Source organism: Quercus robur, chromosome 3 (assembly GCF_932294415.1).
Source record: "Quercus robur chromosome 3, dhQueRobu3.1, whole genome shotgun sequence".
Lineage (NCBI taxonomy): Eukaryota > Viridiplantae > Streptophyta > Magnoliopsida > Fagales > Fagaceae > Quercus > Quercus robur.
Genome location: NC_065536.1, coordinates 15,036,033 through 15,058,150, shown reverse-complemented (window position 1 = coordinate 15,058,150; position 22,118 = coordinate 15,036,033). Strand labels below are relative to the sequence as shown.

Below are 22,118 nucleotides of genomic sequence, written 5' to 3'. Positions count from 1 at the left end.
GATAAGACTTCAGGAGGACTAACTTGATAGATTTGTTAGAGTTTAAGGATTAATATGTCAAGAGCTAATCTCTATGAACGAAAATGACAATTTACCAAAAATTTAAGTATATAAATTGAATTTTTTTGACCAACAATTATGCCACTAGTAAATATTTTTCTTCTAATAAAGGCAAAGGAAATTTTGTGTGTAATCCCTTATTATCTTACTGCTTAAATAACGTTCTAACTTCCAAGTTGTTAAAAATAGTTGAATACTAAAAATAAACAAAGTTATGGGAATGGAAGGCACTTGACTGTAGATCTTACACTAGTTAGTTATTTGAACAATGCATGGTAAATCTCAAATTTTTTTTATTTATTTTTTACACAAGATAAAAATTGTACTCTAGCCTAATCTATGTGTATATGTGTGTGAATCTCCCTCCTAGAAACTTGAACCCCAGCTCTTACCTGCCACACCCCATAAGAACTTATACTTGTGGAGTGACCATCGCCCCAAGGGTGTGCAGTGGTCTTAACAAAAAATTTTATACTCTATGTTTTATCTGTTCTAGAATATATAATTTAATACTTATAGTAATTATTAATATAAGGAAATATTTAGTAGAGGATTGCAAGAACATCAACAAATCCAATTTAACCAACTTTGTCTATTCTTGTGATCTAAGATTTTTGGACTAGGCAAAATAACTTCTTGTGAAAAACCAATCCGACCTCTTGTATTTGAATACGAATTAGTAAATCAATAAGTACACAATAAATTTCATAACATTTTTTTTACCGTTGTTGAAGTGTTAAGCTGTGATTGATTTATAACAAAATTAGGTGGTGGTATCAGTGAAAGTATGTTGCACTGATAGAATGCAAAATTATGTCAAAATTTGAGTAGTAAATTATGCCATTTTTTATTTATTTACTAACCATATAAAAAGAGTTAATGCTCTAACTACAGTGATTTTGGTTTGTTCAATTTTTTGTCTTTTGTAACAAGCCAAAATAATGAGTTTGAATGAGAAAGAAAAATTTTTAATATTAAAAAAAATGTTATGTTCACAACATTTTCACAATAAATTATAAGTGACAAGTTATTATTGACTATTATTGATGGGAAAAAAATAATTTTAGTGGTAGGTTCAAATTAAAATCATTCATAACTTACCACTAAAAAATTTGTTATAAAAGTTGTAGGGACATGATTATTTAACGGCCCAAGAATAACGTTGGGCTCATACATAAAAGATCCCTCACAATATGATTTGTAGAGAGTGGGCTTAAAAGGCTTGCCTTTGATCGCTGGGCAACGGTCTGGTCCTGATTTTAGGGGGGGGGGGTGTTCATGCAGAAGTGGGTTTGGCTTGAACATCCAAGCCCTACAACGATGTAACCTGAAGGGTTTGACTCCTCGGACTCAGTCTGAGGAGCATTAAGTTCTTCCCATTCTTCCCCTCCTTTTCCGCCTCCCCTTCTTTTCTTTGGTTTTAGTTTCCTTTTATACTCGTATTCCTCCCCCTCTTTAGGGTCCACGTGTAGATTTAGATTTATGGTGCTGATACTTGTCCCATCAGCCCCTCCCTAAAGTCGTTGGGAGTGGTTGTAAAGGCTAGAAAGCAGGGTTCAGTTAGTTGCAGAACACTTAATGCATTAGCAGCAGCTTTTTCTTAGATATTTTCATGCTTCTTTTTGTCCTTTTCTTTCTTAATACTTATCCTCTTTCGTGGAGTGGTCCGATGCGTCACTTTCTGATGGCTGACCGTCCCCTTTCTCCTCGGCCTGGCCTGTTCGAGGAGGAGTTCTTCCTTGGGCTGGGCCCTTGGGGCTTTCACTATGCGTTCTCGGCAACAGGCCTCCTCGACTTAGGCCTTGGGCCCCGATGTAGAGCGGGCTTGGGCCATGAATTCTCAGGCCCCACAATAACCCCTCAAAATTCTGCTGCCCGACTTTTTAGTTGGGGAGTAGGGTTTTGGTGACGTTGGGCCCACATCATGGCTCGTTCAAATTTATGTACTCCACTAATACTTATGTTTTTACATTTACATGGGAGACGTGCCCAGTCAGGAGTCGTTCCTTCATTTTTCCACTCACGTGGAGTCCTCTGACGTTTCAACAATCGAAGCGCGCCTTCCCGAGGATCTTTAGATCCTACGGTTGCGGATGGCATGGGAAATTGAGCCCAAACCTGCCTTGTCCGTAGCGCTCATTGGAAAGCTGCACGAATTAAATGCCACCTCCCTACCCTTTATATAAGTAGGATAGGAGGTTATTCTCCTTGCATACAAACCCTTTGGCTTTCTTCAGAGTCACAAACCCTTTATCCATAACTAGTTCCCATCTCCAGTGTCGTCTTCCCTAAGTGCAACATGTCTGAGGTTGGGGTGGAGGTAGAGGAACTTCACCCGCCGCAGAGGCACCGAACCCTTCCACGACTTAGGGTGATGTGGTCTGGGCAGGGGAGGCACAGGTTTAAGGTGTCCTCCCGCTTGGATATGATGGGAACGGTACCCTCCCATCTTTTAGTCAAAATCCGAAGCAGGTTCTGGTCACACCAGATTTTTGGTGTGTCAGAAGAAAGAATTTCCGCCATCAGCGCCGTCTGCCTTGTCGCAGGCAAATTTTTGTGTAGGCTCCTCAACTTCCGGTTCCCGGCATCTTTTCTTCAACGGTGCGGGCCTCAAGTTGGGTTCCCTGCACCTTTTTTTCAGCTGCGCTAGCCCGAAGCCGGGCTCTCTACACCTTTTCTTCAATGGTGCAGGCCCCACGTTGGGTTCTTTTGCTGCCTGAGTTATAGGCATGTAAAAGTATTGAGGAATGGTTTTCCTTGAACAAAGTCTTGAAACAGCAGCCAACCTCTCCTCTGTACTACTTCCTCGGCTTTATCTTTATTCTCTTGTATCTTTCTTTTCGCTTATGTAGTTAGCTTTAATATAAGCTTATTCCAGCTTTTCATTGTACGCTGTACTATTTCTTTGTCTTAATAAAAGAGGAATTTATTTACTTGTTTTGAATATTTTTCTTTTTTGCAACAACTACTTTGTGAATGGGTGTGCTCCATGTGTGTTTTTCTTCAATGATATTTAGAGCAGGAAACCTCGAAACATAATCCGACTAATTCTAATTTACCGACATTACCAGACATAATAACGATAATTCACAGTAAATTAAACTCAGGAAACTAATCGAGATAACAGCTGAATATTCCGTAATACGTGCGAGGAGACCGTCCGAGAATGATAAACTCTAAATAATTCATCCGAGGGGGTAACCGAGCAGTGAGGGACTCTAACTGCGTTCTGACAACGTATGGCACTATATTGCAGTCTCACCAATTCCTCTGGTACCGAGGATCTGAGGGTAGGCTGGGGAATCCATGCAGCTTTGGGATTAGCCCACTTATCAGTGGGGAACTCTTCCGCGGGGTAGATTCCAAGGGTCATATAACGTCCAGGTTGTGTCCAATCCCCGTATTGTCTCTTCTAAGTATTTGGTTTCCCTATAGGCTTGAGTCCGAGGACCATGCAAGGCCTTGGTTCTGTCCAAAACTTGTAGTTTTTTCTGTGTACTTGGTTTCCCCATAGGCTTGAGTCCGAGGACCATGCAAGGCCTTGGTTCTGTCCAAAACTTGTAGTTTTTTCTTTGTGTACTTGGTTTCCCCATAGGCTTGAGTTCGAGAACCATGCAAGGCCTTGGTTCTGTCCAAAACTTGTAGTTTTTTCTTTGTGTACTTGGTTTCCCCATAGGCTTGAGTCCGAGGACCATGCAAGGCCTTGGTTCTGTCCAAAACTTGTAGTTTTTTCTATGTGTACTTGGTTTCCCCATAGGCTTGAGTCCGAGGACCATGCAAGGCCTTGGTTCTGTCCAAAACTTGTAGCTTTTTCTTTGTGTACTTGGTTTCCTCATAGGCTTGAGTCCGAGGACCATGCAAGGCCTTGGTTCTGTCCAAAACTTGTAGTTTTTTCTTTTGTATTTATTTATTTTTCGAACGTAAGCCCCTAGACCAGGGCGGGGAGAGCTGGCTTGAGGCCAGAATCCCCTAGAGCTGCCCGCGCCATTGGCACGGCAAGGCGTAGCCCCTAGCAAAAGTTTATGTCGGAGCAACAACCGCATGCCACCGGGAATGGAGGAAACCCCGCGAACCTCTGCTTGCTAGAGAGTTGACTCAACCGCCACCTGCGCCAACGCGCATGCCTTCCCACAGACGGCGCCAATTGTAGGGACATGATTATTTAACGGCCCAAGAATAACGTTGGGCTCATACATAAAAGATCCCTCACAATATGATTTGTAAAGAGTGGGCTTAAAAGGCTTGCCTTTGATCGCTGGGCAACAGTCTGGTCCTGATTTTAGGGGGGGGGTTCATGCAGAAATGGGTTTGGCCTGAACATCCAAGCCCTACAACGATGTAACCTGAAGGGTTTGACTCCTCAGACTCAGTCTGAGGAGCATTAAGTTCTTCCCATTCTTCCCCTCATTTTCCGCCTCCCCCTCTTTTCTTTGGCTTTAGTTTCCTTTTATACTCGTATTCCTCCCCCTCTTTAGGGTCCACGTGTAGATTTAGATTTATGGTGCTGATACTTGTCCCATCAGCCCCTCCCTAAAGTCATTTGGAGTGGTTGTAAAGGCTGGAAAGTAGGGTTCAGTTAGTTGCAGAACACTTAATGCATTGGCAGCAGCTTTTTCTTAGATATTTTCATGCTTCTTTTTGTCCTTTTCTTTCTTAATACTTATCCTCTTTCGTGGAGTGGTCCGATGCGTCACTTTCTGATGGCTGACCATCCCCTTTCTCCTCGGCCTGGCCTGTCCGAGGAGGAGTTCTTCCTTGGGCTGGGCCCTTGGGCCTTTTTTGGGGCTTTCACTATGCGTTCTCGGCAACAGGCCTTCTCGACTTAGGCCTTGGGCCCCGATGTAGAGCGGGCTTGGGTCATGAATTCTCAGGCCCCACAAAAGTATTATAAAAATACTGTAGACATAATACTTATTGTTTAATACTATTACCTAAAAGTCTTAAAATAAGGAGAATTGATGAGCAGCTCCTTTTCTTTTCTTCTCTTTTTTCTTCAAGTACACCAGTTTGGTTTGAGCTTGTTTTTATTTGTTTGTTTTTCTTAAATGATTTTTATATGTTTACTTTGCACTTGCAATATAAGCTTACATTGTAGAATGAAGACACAAAATTGAAAATATTATACACATTTGCAACAAAAAAAAAAAAAAAGGTAAATATTGTATAAATTTTGCAAATGTGTACAATATTTGCCAATTTTTGTGTGACTACAATATAAATTTACATTGTAAATACAATGTAAATATAGAGATATTGTAAAAATATTGTGATACATGTATCAATTCCTTCTGGGTCAAACTAAGATAAAATAAAATAATAAAATATCAAACCGAGATCTAGCACAAGTTGCACAACTAAAAATAAAGGTATTATATTGTGAAAATGTAACGACATTTTGTTGTTATCATAATATTTTCACAACTATTGAGGTGTAAGTTCCTTATATGTCAAAATAAGATAATAAAATATTAGATTAGGATCCACTGCGGTTGAAAATAGAGGTTGAAGTACATGGTACATAGTCTCATTCTTCTTCAAATAGAAGTTCTATCTTAATTTTCTCACTCAAGGGGGTAGCACATACCTTGCACATGCAACCCAAACTAGTATATATAAAAAATAATAAAAAATAATAAAAAATAAATAAAAAAGAAGCCAAACTTGGTGATTAGTAAATTATGTCAAATTTTTTTTATGGTCTAATAGACTACATTATTTATTAACTATATCCTTAGTAACTTTTGGTAGAATTATTAAACAAACGTGATATCAAGTTTTTCCTCAAAAAAAAAAAAAAAAAAAAACGTGATATCAAGTTAGTCAAATTCAATATCTAGGTTGAGTTTCAAACTTCTTATTTTAAGAGGAAAATGTACCAATAAACAAAGATAAGAGACACAATGATAATAATGAATCACCATATTAAAACTAAAAATGCAAAGATGAGAGTGATACAAAACATAAAGGATAAAACTAATAATGCAAAGATGAGAATGATACAAAATATAAAGGAATTTTTTTTAATTTAAATGTATATGTGTGTGAAGTTTTCTCTTGGAGACTTGAATTTTGGTCCTTACCTTTCCTCCACCCAATAAGAACTTTGAACTTGTGGAGTGGTTATAACACCAAGAATGCATGGTGGTAAAACATAAAAGATTTAACATTGACTTCCTCCCCCACCCCCAAACATAAAAGATTTAACATTGTTTTACCCCTTTGTGGGCCCACCCAACGCGAACATTGATTAGTCTCTGGTTGAAAGTTTTGAGGAAACACTGTGGGAAACCCAAAAAATATATATATATATATATATATATATTTTTTTTTTTTGTTGTAACTATTTGAAGCGCTATAGCACCTTGTATAACAAAACTATGATAGTCTATAGTATCAGACAAAGTCATGATTTAGTTCAGCAATATTCTGGTAGTATTATAATTTATAAGCCTTTTGTTGAATCAAAATTCTCATTTAAAGTTAAGCATTTCCTACCTTGTTTTTCATAATTAACTATTTCTTGCATAGCCTTCTCAAAAAAAAAAAAAAAAAAAAAAAACCTATTTCTTGCATAACTTTGAATTTATAACTTCAATTATCATCAGAGTAATAATTCTTAAAGCTTAAATTAATTTTACTCTGAATAGCTATTTATTTATGAACTCACACAATTAATTTCTTCTAAAAAAGGTTTAAAAATTTCCAAAACAAAATATATTTATTCATTTTTAAAAAGCTTCTAAAAAATATATGTGGTGGCTAAAAATGATGTTTTAACGTCACAATTAAGTTGTAATAGATGGGATGGAGTGAATCCACAATGGGAAACTTGAACTAGGGTCAGAAACTACAAATATCAATTAGGAACAATCAAAGAAAAGATCTCTCATCTATTTCCAATAAATCTCCTTATATAAACATACACTTTTTCTCTCTGTGTTTCTCTCTCTCTTTTTTGATCACCTCCTCTTTTTGCATGTCCTGCTTCTCTTTATACTCCCTTGGAACCCTATCTCAACACACAACCAGCGAGATACTTGTCACATTAAACACCTTCCCCCTTCCTTTCATGATGCATTTAGATTTTTAGGGCTTAAAACACTGTTTAGGCCAGTCATTTAGTAATAAATGTGACGTTGCCAAGTAAGTGGATTGAATTAATGTGAAAGTGATTGTTACTTTACCCAGAAACCATCCTCTAGATCCTTAGACATTTCTTCTGAGAACGCTAAGTTTGTCTCTGAGGTTATCCGAGGAGACGTGTTACACAAATCTCAGTCGTAAGGCTTCAAACTATTTCTCTCAAGATGCTAGATCTCAATTCTCTAAGCCCAATAGCTTTTCTCTATTGCTAGGTATTGGGCCAATCTTCCTAACAAGCCCATCAACACTTGGAATCAAACCCACTCCCCTACAATACAAATATACTTTTCGGTCTTAAAAATTTAATCTAAGTATTTTTTTTTTTTTTTTTGTTGTGGGGGGGGGGGGGGGGGGGGGGGGGGGGTAAAAAGGGAATACATTGAAATTTACTAGTCATAAAGGGCGAAGTAGTGGTTGAAAGCCTTAAGAAGTACAAATCAGAAGCATCAGAATTAAAAATTACACATAATTCATCAGTGGGAGGAGCATCTAATATAACAAAATCCCCTAGATGGGAGCAACCTCCATTAGCAAGATTGTTGGCGCACCTATTCGCCTCCCGATACACATGATTGATCCTGATTCAATGGAATTGCCCTAGGAGGTACTTGTAGATATTAAGCAGGGAAGAGTATGATTTGTTAGAGGGTTTCTTAGAAAGGACAAGATCAATAAATAACTTTTGCATCTAGTTTCACAAGTAATTGGGTCATGCCAAGGTGGGATGCTAGTACTACCAGCCCATCCCTCAAGGCCCAAATCTCAACAATGATACTAGTTGCAACACCAATATATCTCATATAACCCTTGACCCACTTTCCATGATGGTCACGAATAAGATCTCCCCCACCTGCCTTCCCTAGATTCCCTAGAAATGCTCCATCTGAGATCTAAAAGTATCATTTTCATCACTTAACTTTTAAAATTTTAAAGTATATTAAATTTGCCTCTTATTAAATGACAAGCTGAACACATTTAATGTTTAAAAAGTTTGCGTAACATAGAAAATTAAAAAGTTATATTTAATGTTTAAAAAGTTTGCCTAACATAGAAAAAAAAAAGTTTATAACTTTTTAATTTTCTTATGATAGATTTATAACTCTATAAATTTAAAGGACAAAAATTGAGGTTGGACAAAATTTTTTCAAAAAAATGAAAAATATATTTCAGCAATTCACACAACTTAAAGAAAATTAAAAAAAAAAATTTCTTTGAAAGGAAAAATACATTTTAAACCTTAAGTTTAATCTCAAACAATTTTTTTTTTCAAAATAATAATATAAACTTTGAAATTTTAAGAAAAATAAATTAAACCTCACATATTTAAGTAGAAGTGTAGAATATGTAAAGCGATTTTATTTTTAAAGTTTAACAGTATAAATCAAATTTTAAAACACAAAAAAAAAAAACTCATTATACTACATTATCATGTTAGAAGTGTTTATTGTAACTCGTTCAGCAATTCACTCATAATGTAACTCGTTAGAAGCGTTTATTGTAAGAAAATTAACCCCCCCCCCCCCCCCCCCCCCCCAAAAAAAAAAAAAAAACCCATTAAACCCTGATTGGCTCCTGAGAAAATTTGGGAAACAATCAATTTTCTCTATTTTCCCTCCTTTTGTTCTTTTCTCTCTGTTTATTGAATGCATGTAGAGATAGTTAGGTTTTCTGTATTTAATTGTGTTTGTAATGGAGAAAGTCTCAAGCGAATTTGAAGTGGCGGAGATAAAGAAGCAAACTCTGCGTAAAACGCTGGAGCAAATCCACAGTTCTTCGTCTTCGCTACTTTTGTTCTCTCTTCAATGGAAGGATCTGGAAGACCACTTCGATACGACGCGTCGTTTTCTCCAGGAACAGGCGAAAGAGCTCGAGTCCAAAGAGAAGCGGTTCGAAGAGCTTGAACTGAGAGAGAAGTGGCTCGAGGAGTCGTCGAGAGGTTTCGAGGCGAAAGAGGAACGATTTGGAGAGTGTTTGAAGGAGTTTGAGTTGAAAGAGGTGAAATTGGAGGAGAGAGTTAAAGAGGTTGAATTGAGAGAAGAGAGGATTGAGGAGCGCTCTAGAGATTTTGAGGTGAAGGAGAAGCGGTATGGAGAGTGTATTCGAGAGCTCGAAGCGAAAGAGAAGAAGATTGAGGAGTGGTCTAATGAGCTTGAGTTGAAAGAGAAGAGATTTGAAGAGATTGAATTGAGAGAGGGGAAGGTTGAGGAGTGTTCGCGAGGTTTAGAGGCGAAAGAGAAGCAGTATGGAGGGTGTATTCGAGAGCTTGAAGCGAAAGAGAAGAGATTGGGAGAATGTTTGAAAGAATTGGAGTTGAAAGAGAAGAAAATTGAGGAGTTGTCTAAAGAGCTTGAATTGAAAGGGGAGAGGATTGAGGAACGTTCCAGAGGTTTAGGGGCGAAAGAAGAGCAGTATGCAGAGCGTATTCGAGAGCTTGATGTGAAAGAGAAGCAATTCGAAGCGCGGTTTAAAGAGCTTGAATTGAGAGAGGAAAGAATGGAGTTAAGATTGAAAGATATTGGTTTGAAAGAGAATTGGTATACTGAGAGTATTCGAGAGCTTGAAGCAAAAGAGAAGAGATCAGAAGAAATCATATCGAATGAGAATAAATTAGGGGAGAGAATTAAAGAGCTTGAGTTGAAAGAGAAGCTATTTGAAAAGCGGAATAAAGAGCTTGAATTGAGAGAGAAAAGATTCGCTGACTCCCTTCATACCCGAGTAAAGACAGAGCCCTTAGAGGATTTTCCAGTTAACAATGTTGTTAACAATTCTTCTACTGCTAGTCTTCGATTTTGTGTAACTATGGATGGAAAGAGCTTGCAAATATTCCTAAATGAGCGTTGGAAAGAGCATGATTCGATGAGACTTGAAGTGGCTACTGCTCTTAGATTGTCATCAGATCCTGCAAAGCTTGTTTTGGATGCTATGGAAGGGTTTTACCCTCCGCGTTTGAAGAAGGGAGACGTGGAGTTTGATGAGAGTATTGTTCAAGGGAGTTGTGTTTTGTTGTTAGAGCAATTGTTGAAACTCTCACCAGATATTAAACCCCAGGTGAAACAAGAAGCAATGAGATTGGCCATTGATTGGAGAACGAAGATGAGGGTGGATGCTGAGCATTCTTTGGAGGTTTTGGGGTTTTTGCAACTCTTAGCCTCTTATGGATTGGCCTCTGCTTTTGATGCTGATGAGCTTGTAAGGTATTTAGTGAAAGTTGCCAAGCATGACCAGATGCCTGGATTGTGTCGAGTCCTTCGTCTTCATGAGAAGCTCCCTAGTAAATCTTCTGAAAATTGGGTAGCTATGGATGGAAAGAGCTTGCTAATATTCCTAAATGAGCATTCGAAAGAGCATGATTCGATGAGATATGAAGTGGCTACTGCTCTTCTATTGTCATCAGACCCTGCAAAGCTTGTTTTGGATGCAATGGAATGGTTTTACCCTCCACATTTGAAGAAGGGAGACGTGGAGTTTGATGAGAGTATTGTTCAAGGGAGTTGTGTTCTGTTGTTAGAGCAATTATTGGAACTCTCACCAGATATTAAACCTCAGGTGAAACAGGAAGCTATGAGATTGGCCAATGATTGGAGGATAAAGATGAGGGTGGATGCTGATCATTCTTTGGAGGTTTTGGGGTTTTTGCAGCTCTTAGCCTCTTACAGATTGGCTTCTTCTTTTGATGCCGATGAGCTTGTAAAGTATTTGGAGAAAGTTGCTGAGGATGACCATATGCGTGATTTGTGTGGTGTCCTTGGTCTTGATGATAAGATTCCAGGTAAATCTTCTGAAAATTGGCTTCATATAGCTTACCCTCATCTTAATTTTTATTTTACTTGAAAGTTTCTCTGAAATGTAATCTGTGTGTATGATTCATTAAAGACAATAGTATAAAAACTTCTTGGAATGAAAAGTGGTACAATGGTGTAACAACCCTCAACGTTTGCCAATGGCACAGTTGGGAGAACTCCCTGGTTAGAGGTGGTAGTCTCTGAATTCACTTCTGTCATTCCTCATTAAATATCCTTTGTTGAAAAATGGGTGGTAAGACTACTTTACAATTGAATCCAAACCATTTGAGGTAATGGTAGTGGAAATGGGCTCTCTTTTTGCATTAAGACTTTTTAAAAGAGGAAGATACTTCATTCAATTTTCTTGGGAAGAATTTGAGCACATTTGGTCATGAAAAGCTTGGAGGAACTTGTAACAATGGACAATCCAATGGAGTTCATTAGAACTTTGGAGAAACTTCCTAGTTGCCTTTAAAAATTCAAAAATGGAAATTCAGTTTTGAGATGTTTTGGCCTCAAAGGCACTTAAAGTAGACTATCTAAAAAGATGTACAAATGTTAGTCATGCATTACCAATATCTATTTTACTAATTGATTGTAGAATGTATTTCATTGAACTAGCCGAGAGTATAGGCAAGCATACAATTTTAAGCCTTGACTTTCCCTGGTGACATGGCCATTCCTGCCCTTTGCCCATTTGTAAGGTTGGATAGAAACTGGCTTCTGCAGGTTCTTCTAGGAGTAGATGTCTCTTAACCATGGTCTTAAAATAATTCAATTCATGCTTAATGTTAGGAATTTGCTTAATTAACCTTAAGTACCCTTTGTATCCCCTTCCCAAAGTTTGATGGAACATGTTACCTATTTTTTCTGGTTTTTGCGTACCAGGATTCATTCAAAACCTTATTGAAGTAAAGCAGCTTCTCAGGGCTATTAGGTTCATTTATGCATTTAAGTTGGCTGACAAGTTTCCACCAATACCCCTCTTGAGACCTTACTTGAAGCATTTAAGGAAATCTGCCAATAGGCTTTGCAGAAAGCAAGACAGACCGCCCGAAGAACAGGTATGTTTTTCCTTCTTTTTCAATGTGAATGCATACTTTGTGTAGGGCTGACAGCCTGAGTGAGATCATTTATATAAACCTGCTAGCAGAATGCGGCCCTAAACAGGATAATAGCTGACATGGAGGATGTCCTTAGATGCATTAAAGACCACGAGCTCGAATCTGAAATTTCATTTCAGAACCTTGAGGAGTTCGTTGCTTTTCTGAGGAAACAAGAAGCAATGAACAAAGCAACTGAGCCAGCCCTTGGCAGTGAGGCTCAACCACCACAGCAGAGTGTGAAAAAACATATTGCTTCTGCCAATCCTGCTGCCCCCATCCCTGCTCCTATGCCTATATCCATTATGACGAATAACCTCACCTTCCCAGCAACCGTTGGCCAAATCACTGCCCCTGTGCCCTTGACTCAAATGCAACAGAATAGTGGTGGTAAGCGTCCACGAACAGCTGTATTTGCAGATGCTGCACCAAATACTTCCAATGGTTCCCCTTCAGCTGTCCAGTTAATAAAACTGCCTCATCAGGAGCCAGCAAGCTTGTTCAGCAATCAAGGTACCCCATGACTGAATACTACTAATCTGCTAATTATTTGATGCCATTTGGCGGCCATTTAAATTTATTCTGAACTTTTCATTACAATGCTGGCCACTTATCACTGTATATGCTTATGGAGAATCTCAAGAAGCTTAATATTGTAATAATGGGCTACTACTATATTTAGGTGGGTTGATTCACATCTTTCAGTTCCTTTGTTTGACCATCACAGTTTTATTCATCTCTATTATTGGAAACCCTTTTTGGTTTTAATTTAATTGATGGTAGTCTTGGAGATTTTGTTAGCCAACATTCTTCTGAGTACGTTCTATGATAGTGCGAGACTATCCAACAGAATTGCATTTTAAAGTCTCCAGATAAGAGAATGATTTTATTTCCTAGGAGAAAACTGATAATAAAAAGAGGTATAATCACAATAACAAGCAACATTTTGCTACTAACTACAAACCTATCAACATCAACCAATGATCAAACAACCTACACATCACTAGTTTTGGGGTAGTTGGTAATTTATTAGATGAATTGCTGATGTTCTTTATCAAAAGAATTGATGACGTAATGTAGGAAAAATAGGAATGAATCCAAATCAGACCTGGCAGAGCTGGGAAGCTTGGATTTTGAGGATTTAGAGTTAGATTTTGGTAGGGGAAGATGAATGGTAGGATTTGGGGATGAAACAAAGGGGAAAACCAAAGATCTGGGTTGCTATTCCAGGGCCCTGAACAGTAACAAGTGGACAGTAATGGAGCTATTTGAGGGTTATTTAGGTCTATTTGATAGGCGGCTTAGGGTTTTGAAGTTTTGGATTTAGGATTTGAAAGGTGACAAATCAATAGGTGTTTGCAAGGTTCTAAGTTTCTCGGAATTTAAGAATGGGAAAAGAAACATGTGGCTGAAGGTTGAAGGGTTTACTGATAGGATGGAGGGGTGGTGGTATTCTTATCAGTTTCACAGCTTGCCTAGTTTTGTTTTGGTCAACAAGCTTAAGGCACTAAAATTAGATTTGAAGAAGTAGAATGAAACAGATTTTGGAAATGTAATGTGTAGAAAACACACTGCTAACTTGCATCATCCAATGATTAATGAGGATAGATCCCTGATAGACTAAGAAAGATGCAATGCGAACAAGCCATGTGAAACTTGAGAAACTTATGCTGTAGGAGGAAATACGTTGGAGGAAAAAGTCTTGGATGCTTCTGCTAAAGGAAGGGGATAAAAATATGAATTTTTTTCATCTCATCCCAAACAGGCGTAGTTGCCGATGCCTGGGTTTTGTATATTTTTAATTTTACCCGCTTGATGCTGACTTCAAGCAACCTTTGGTGCTGATTTCTAGATCCTATCTCTCTTTTTATTTTATTTTATTTTTTATTTTATCTTGTTTCCCAAATAAAAGCCCCCTCCTAGTCAATTTGTCCTGCATCACTTTTGGTATCAGACCAAATTCAAATTCGTCACGACCACTGTTTAAAACCAATAGCCAATACACCCATACCAAATCAACCTCCACAAACTTTACCGTTGAACCACCAGCCTCCAATTGTGGGTCCAGATCCCAAACCATAACAACCACAGAAATCAAACCGCCCATGTTGAGAAAGGAATACAAAAGATGGAAACTGCCATGATTTTCTCTTTTCATTCCTTTGTTTCAAGTTGCTGAAATGTGTGCAAGGTTTTGCTAAGTTCACAGGCTTCTGTATAAATGGCCAAAGACATTGTATGGTGTTGACCCCTTCCTCTCTCTCTGTACTAAGCTTCTTGTTCTTGGTTTCAGTGTGAGAAATGATTGTTAGTTTAAGGTTATTTCAATGTTTTTATTCTATTAACATCAAGTTAAATTGTTTGATTTGCTCTTCTTATGTTAGGGAGGAAAAGCTTTTATTTTGAAGGGTGGGGATATCCTTGGTCAAGGTCAATACGAACTTCTAGCTTAGAAAACAATCTCAGATTACAATCTAAATTTTCATTATATTGATCAATGAATAATATCTAAACTAATTCACTCTGAGAGTGGTTGTACACATGGGGGGGGTCCGTAGTTTCTTCCTTGAGTCCAAATATTTTCAGTTAGTGTTAGAGGAAGGGGGTCGTTATTTTAAGCTACAGATTTTTGAGAGAGGCAAATTCTTTATGAGATCAGTTTTCTTGGGCAAGAACGCAGCACATTGGTTGATGTTAAACATAGAACACATTGTTGTTGGGGTGAGCCCCAAACAGTTCTTTACTTTTAGAGAAGGAGACACAGCTTTTACTCTCCAATGGAGTTCCAACTCCTTTGGCCAGTTCTTGCTGTTGACTGAGCTCAAAACAGGTGGGTCTAGGAGGTCGGTTATCATACCGAAAGGTAAAGAGAGATATGGCTGGAGGGCTTTTGGCCTTGAACTTAGAAAAGTGTTGAATCCTTCTCATTATGCAGTGGGAGAGAGTGGTCCCAAATTCATTCCTCATGTGTGGAGGTTCAACCTGGAGGCTCATTCTAGAACTTTTGCTGAAGTTGTACAAGGCTTTCATGGAAGAGTAGAGGATAGAGAGAAGCCTATGCAACCAGGTGTCTCAGTCAAGGGGAAGATACCACATAAAGGAGTGAAGAAGATGGGGGAGATTCTGAGAATCACAGGTGCAAAGGTAGGGGATTTTCCGGTGAAGTTATCTGATAAGATGGAAGGGGTGGGAGGGGTTAGGAGGGAGAGCTGCATTCTTGAGGAGGCAGAAGGCGGTGAGCAAACTTTGGCAAACCCTAGGATCAGTGTACCTAGCAGTAGTTTGAATTCAAAAGTTTTTGACAGAAGGAAGAAGAGTGCTGGCTGGTCAAGGAGAAGTCTTGTCGTGGAAGTTGATGTGATAGGTAGGAGGCGGGTTTTCTGGGAGAGAAAGAGAGGGGGTGGTACGAAGAGCAGACTTGTACAAGATTTTGTCGAAGGTTTTGGCAAATAGGTTGAAACAGGTATTAGATCAACTGATCTCTGAGTCTCAAAATAGCTTTGTGGGAGGTAGACAGATTCTTGACTCAGTTCTTATTGCTAATGAGTGTGTTGATAGTCGTGTTAAGAGTAGGATTCCGGGGGTTATTTGTAAGCTTGACATTGAGAAAGCTTACGATCATGTGAATTGGGAGGCTCTTCTAGATCTTTTGAAGAGAATGGGCTTTGGGGAAAGATGGTGTAGATGGATTCGCACTTGTATCTCTACTGTCCAGTTTTCTATTTTGATTAATGGGTCGCCAGCTGATTTTTTTGGGAGCACGAGGGGTCTAAGACAAGGGGACCCGCTATCTCCAATGCTGTTTTTGGTTATGATGGAGGTTTTGAGTAGGATGTTGAAAAGAGTAGAAGGTGCTGGCTTGATCAAAGGTTTCCAAGCTGTTGGTAGTCGGGGTGTAGGGGAATGTGTCTCGCATCTTCTGTTTGCGGACGATACTATTCTATTCTGTGATGCGGATGTGGAGCAGATCCTTCATGTGCGGATGCTTCTCCTTTGTTTCCAGGCTGTGACTGGTTTGAAGGTTAATGTCTCGAAGAGCGAGTTGGTTCCTATAGGGGAGGTTAATAACGTTCATGCCTTGGCAGAGATTCTGGGTTGTCGGATTGGGTCTTTGCCTATGACCTATCTTGGTATGCCGCTGGGGGCTTCCCATAAGTCCCCTTCTATATGGAATCCTATCTTGGAGAAATTTCAGAGGAAATTGGCCGGATGGAAGAAGTTGTATTTATCTAAAGGTGGTAGGTTGACGCTGCTTAAGAGTACGCTTTCTAGCCTTCCTACTTACTTTTTATCCCTTTTTACCATTCTCTCGCATGTGGCTAATAAGATTGAGAAGATTCAGAGGGACTTTTTGTGGGGGGATTCGAAGATTCATTTGGTGGGGTGGGATAAGGTGTGTGCTCCTAAGGTTAACGGTGGTTTGGGTATTAGGAAGTTAACTACGTTTAATAAAGCGTTACTAGGAAAATGGCTATGGCGGTTTGGGGTTGAGGAGACTCGTCTTTGGCGGAGGGTTATAGCTTTGAAGTTTGGGGAAGAGTGGGGGGGTTGGTCGTCCAAGTTAGGCAGGGGTGTTCATGGGTGTGGTTTATGGAGAAGTATCCGGAAAGGTTGGGAGGTGTTTTCCAAACACATCCGATTCGAGGTAGGGGTGGGGGATAGGGTGAAGTTTTGGACGGATCATTGGTGTGGGGACTTACCTCTCCATCTATCCTTCCCGGTAGTGTATGGGATTGCTGTTAATAAGGAGGCTTCTGTAGCCTCGTCTCTCGAGCGTCTGGGAATCGAGGCCCGGAGAAGTTGGAAGGTTCTCCTTCTTAGAAATCCGAATGATTGGGAGTCGGGTGTTGTGGATGATTTCCTTCATTCCCTGGATTCTAATTTACCTCTTTCTGAGCAAAGAGACCGTATGATTTGGAATATGTCAAAGAAGGGGGTTTTTGATGTTCGATCGTTCTATGATAAGCTTCGATGTCCCTTGCCTATTATCTTTCCTTGGAAAGGTGTTTGGAAGGTTAAGGCTCCTATGCACGTCTCCTTCTTTGTATGGTCTGCAGCTTGGGAAAAGATTCTTACAGGGGACATTCTGCGGTGTAGAGGCTTCGATTTTGTTGATTGGTGTATTTTGTGCCGTAGTAATGGGGAGACGGCGAATCACTTGCTTCTTCATTGTGGAAAAGCTTTTCAGTTGTGGAGCCTGGTGTATAGATCTTTTGGGATTTCTTGGGTCTTGCCAAAATCGATTGCAGATACGCTTTTCGGCTGGTGGAACTGGCTCGGAAAGCACTCTTCTAGAGTTTGGAATCTAGCTCCGTTGTGCCTAATGTGGTGCATTTGGAGGGAGCGAAACTGGCGTACTTTTGAGGACAGGGACAAGACTGATGACCAACTGCTCGCTTACTTTAGTAGCTCGCTTTTTGATTGGTCTAGGGCTTGGGGACTCACCTCTAGTGATTCTATCCCTATGTTTCTTAGTTCTCTTCTTTGTAATTAGTTCTTTGTTGGCTTTGCTTGTTTTCTTGTTTTCTTGTTTTCTTTTCTTTTGTTTCCTCCTCTGTATTCTCTGTTTGTCCTTTTGTTTCCCTGAGGTTTTAATATAATTCTCTTACTTATCAAAAAAAAAAACATCAAGTTAAATATTCCTGTTCTATTACCTGGCATAAACTTTTGTGGTTCTAATCATAGTTTGGTCATCTCAAGAATACTTTTATGCCTTACATAGTTTTTTTTGTGGGGATAATTTGAACCTTTTAAATTTATTTATTTATTAAATTTGAGTGCTTTGTATGCCTTGCATAGTTACCAGAATGATGCCTAACAAGACCATGTACACCTCTTTACTTTCTTTTCAATCTTATAATGAAATGAAAGGGATTATCTTTTATGAAGAAAAAATTATATTATATTACTCATTTTAAGGCACACAGCCGACAAGGAAAATTGATATATATATATATATAATCAAAATTTTAGTAAATGTTTGGATAAAGTAGATTTTGAATGTTGCCTGTTCATTCTTCAGTTTTTTTGTATGATTTGATTGATCTCAATAATCAAACCTATGCACTTTCTTTTAATATGCCAATGAGCTCAAGCTTAACTGGCACTTTCTTCCCTTAAAGTGCTAGGTGGAAGGTGAAGTTGTGGGTTCAAGACCTTCTGGGTGTGTGTGTTTAACTTACCCGTCAAACATGCACTTTTTTTTAATACATGGAATACAAAAATTTTGTACTCTTAATCCAATCTAGCATTTCTGTTGAAAATTGAATGGTTTGTGTTTTACATGCATAGCAAGCAGTGTTCATACCCATGTAAAGAGTGGGCAATTGTCAAAGGAAAGTTTGCAATTGTACAGCAGAGTGGCTTCTTCAATGGTGAGATCTAAGCCAGATCCTAAATGCTCATCTGTACAAGAGAATGGACAGAAACTGCTAACACTATTTAAAAGAAATCAAAGGAAAAAAAAGAAATTGAAATTGTTACTTAAAAAGCAAGTGGATTATAAGTCAATACGCAATCAATTTACTGATGCTCTTCAATCGGTATCGGATCCAGAGAAGATTGTTTTGGATGCAATGAAGGTAGTTTTTCGTTCAATCTTAAAGGGAGATGGAGGCTCTGAGTTGGATGTTTCTAGAAACTTCATTTTTTTGTTGAAACAGCTACCACAAGTTTCACTCCAGATTAAGCCTCTGGTGAAAGATGAAGCTATGAAGTATGCACTTATTTGGAAATCAAAGTTGAAAAAGAAGAGAGGTGATCATTTGCTGGTTGTGGCTTTTCTGCTATTTTTAGTAGTCTATGGGTTGAGCTCTTCTTTTTATGCGGATGAGGTTCTTGGTCTTTTGGACACTGATGTTTGGCGTAAACAGGTCCCTGATTTATGTCAGGTCCTTGGCCTGTCAGATATTCTGCCTAGTACGTATTCTCTCTCCCCCACCATAATGATTAGATTCTGTTACTATATTTTGGAAACTCTTTCATTTGTTTAGCTGTCATTCCTCCTTCATACAGTACATGATACCTTGGCATTACTACCTTTGCATAAGGAACTTTCATTGGGATATGTACATAACTGATTTGTATCTTCCGTACGCTTTTCTGTTGTAATGCATTTTCTGGTTTGTAATGGTCTTTAGAAATTGTTGGCTCCTATTTCTTCTATATCATTTTTTTTTTTGGCTGAATTTGTGATGTGTTTGAATAAAAAATATGGAAGATGGGAATTATATGATTGAGAAATCTAGAAGGGAACTTTATGGAGATAGTATGTAGGAAATGTAATAAGAACCTGAATGGGTGAAAGGTTTTATCTGGAACTGTTGTAAGAACACTTAAAGTAATGCTCAACTGTTATGTAAAATTAATATAAACCACTTGTTTTGCATGAGATGAAATTGCATTTCATCAAATTCACCAGGGTATGCAAGAAATCTTATGGAGAACCAAAATGGGTTTTCCCATGGTTTTAATGTTTTTTCAAAAGAGTATACTCTCAAGAAGAGGGTTTCCTGTAGTTGTATTATCTCTTCTGTCTGATGTGATATTTAGGAGTTTCACTTGATAATGATTATAACATGTCTAATCCACCTCATCCCCCCTATTGATGTCATTAAGTTTATTTTTTTATTTTTTAATCCCTTTGCTTCAATTATTGTCATCATTGTTACACTGGTTATGTCTAATTATTATAGTTCTTATTGGTTCAGTTACTTAATACTAATAATTTATATTTTCCATATAATAGATTTTATTCAAAATCTTATCAAAGAAGAGCAGCAGTTGGAAGCTATTAAATATATCTGTGCACTGGAGCTGGTTGACAAGTTCCAGCCATTGCCTCTTTTAAATGATCATTTTATTAATTCTAAAAGAAAAGCAGAGGAACTATGCAGGAAAGGAAATAACTCACTTTCAGTTCAGGTATTTTCTTCACCTTGTTGTTTACGTTTGTATGTGCTTCCCAGTCAAACATCCAATCACCTTTTTATTGTACATATCTGCTCATGATTTGGGTAAAACTTGCTTACAGCTTGAGGGGATAAGCAAAGAATTAGCTTCTTTAAGAGCTTTACTAAGCTACATTGAAATTTACAAGCATGAAGCTCCATACTTGCCCGAAATCCTTGAAAAAATCATTGCGGAACTGGAAAGGCAGCAGACAAAGAAAATGTGTGAGTATGATGACTCCAATGACAAAAATGGACTTCTTACTGGATCTAAAGCTACATCATTGCAGCAGCATAGTGAGCCGAAATGTGTTGCTCCAACAAACAAGATAACAGCCTCTGCAGCATCTACCATAAATTCGGTCAATACTCCTGAGTCTGAGCCTCAAGAACAGGGTGATAATAAGCGTCAGAAAACCGAAGTTCCAAAAGAGGTTCCACCAATCGATTCTGTTGGTGCCGCTTCTGCATTTCACTCTACGCAACCCCCTAGTTGGCAGCGACCGGTTTTGTTTATGGATCAGCGTTCTCCACACTTGAACACATCAGCTGGACATTATAGTTTGTCAGGCCATCCTCCTGCTAGCTTACATATGAACTCGTACAATAATCCTAATTACCCTGAGGGTGCAATTAGGGAACCTGTTTATTATGATAGGCCACCACCCTTAGGTCGGCCTGGGGTTGCAATCAGGGGACCAGGATTGTACAATTGGCCAATGCCTCATGGTGGCTGTAATTTACCACCCTAAACTTTCAATGGTGGTTAAATTTTACCACCTTAGTAACTTTTTCTGTACTTTTACCTTAACCCTGTTTACAAAACAAAAATGATAAAATTTAAATTTAAAATTTAAAAGCTTTCTTGAATCACCATTTATGCTTTAGTCAATCAGAGTTTGCGAAAAGAGCAAATTCAAAATTTATATCAATTGCACTGCTGTTTTATAACCTATTACAAGTTTACAACTCAACAGAACTATGCTCTAATGCACAATTATCAACGTAATAGCGTTCTAGAAATTGTCAAGAGTTTTGTCATTTAATGTAATAATGTTTCCAATAAAGGTGTTTAGAAATCTCTCCCTCAATTATTGATTTTATAAAAAAAAAAATAACCGGACTGGAAATAAACTAAGCTGTTCATAAACAATTTGGGCTTAACTCGATAAAAAAATACTTGTGCATTTGTGTTTGAGCCTTATTTTTAGACTTGTTTAATAAAACAAACCAAGCCCAAACAAAAAAAGTTATTCATGGACATGCTAATGAACAATAAGGCTCAATAAATAAAAAGTTAAGCTTAACCTCGTTTGTGGGTTTTGTAATAAACTTGATATAAGCTTAACAAATATACTCATATCTTATTAAGACTTTATTTTATTGGGAGTTTGAACTACTTGTCCAAACCAAATAGGATTTAATGATATAATTGTGTTGAATTTCAAGCTCAAAAGCTTGATATTGAGCTCAAACTCGGCTTGACTAATGAATCAAGCCAGCCCAAACTGAGTTCAAGTTTATATACTCTTTGACGAGTTTGAACTCAAACATTATTTGTAAGCTTGGTTCGAGATTGAAGTAAGCTCAAACATTCACTACTCGACAAGTTAGGCTTGTTTAGACCCAATATGATTCCCATCATGTAACCAAGAATATATATATATATATATATATATATATATATTTGAACATACAATTCAATGATATGAAAAGAAAATTTTCTTTAATCTACATTATTATTTTTTTTTTATTAACTCTTGCATTGTTAGGACACATTTTGTTATATGTGAAATTCTATTACTAAAGTTTAATGAAGTTAAAAATATCACTCCATAAAATTTTATGACCAATATTTTTATAAACTTAAAAAGACGTTTCACTCTTTTATTTTAAATTAAATTAATTTCCACCATAAATTTTTTTTAATAACTATATTTGGGTTTTATATATTGTGATTGTATTATGCTACTCAACATATGAATGTTACCCGTATTTTTTTGGTTTTTTTCCTTATTAATAATCAAGATAGTTTACTTTAGATAATATTTTATTATCAAAGTTTCAAAATTTTAAAAACT

At 37.9% G+C, this 22,118-nt stretch overlaps 1 protein-coding gene across 2 annotated transcripts; it reads left to right on the top strand.

Moving 5' to 3' along the window:
* The first annotated feature begins 8,726 nt into the window (after nt 1-8,726).
* LOC126717228 (FRIGIDA-like protein 5) lies at nt 8,727-20,910 on the top strand. Of its 2 annotated transcripts, XM_050418696.1 has the most exons (6): nt 8,728-10,972; nt 11,874-12,049; nt 12,139-12,601; nt 18,380-19,006; nt 19,836-20,011; nt 20,121-20,910. In XM_050418696.1, the coding sequence occupies exons 1-6, from the start codon at nt 8,893-8,895 to the stop codon at nt 20,787-20,789; spliced, it is 4,191 nt and encodes a 1,396-aa protein (XP_050274653.1). In that variant the 5' UTR covers nt 8,728-8,892; the 3' UTR covers nt 20,790-20,910. The 2 variants fall into 2 exon arrangements, with proteins under 2 accessions (XP_050274654.1, XP_050274653.1); XM_050418697.1 differs by lacking the exon at nt 18,380-19,006 and having other exon boundaries at nt 8,727-10,972.
* Nucleotides 20,911-22,118: the final 1,208 nt, after the last annotated feature.

Bases quoted from the DNA above. Each gene is read 5' to 3' on its own strand.
- LOC126717228 (XM_050418696.1), top strand. From the start codon at position 8,893: ATGGAGAAAGTCTCAAGCGAATTTGAAGTGGCGGAGATAAAGAAGCAA. The intron at 12,050-12,138 runs GTATGTTTTTCC...ACCTGCTAGCAG, and splicing joins ACAGACCGCCCGAAGAACAG to AATGCGGCCCTAAACAGGAT. The intron at 12,602-18,379 runs GTACCCCATGAC...TTACATGCATAG, and splicing joins AAGCTTGTTCAGCAATCAAG to CAAGCAGTGTTCATACCCAT.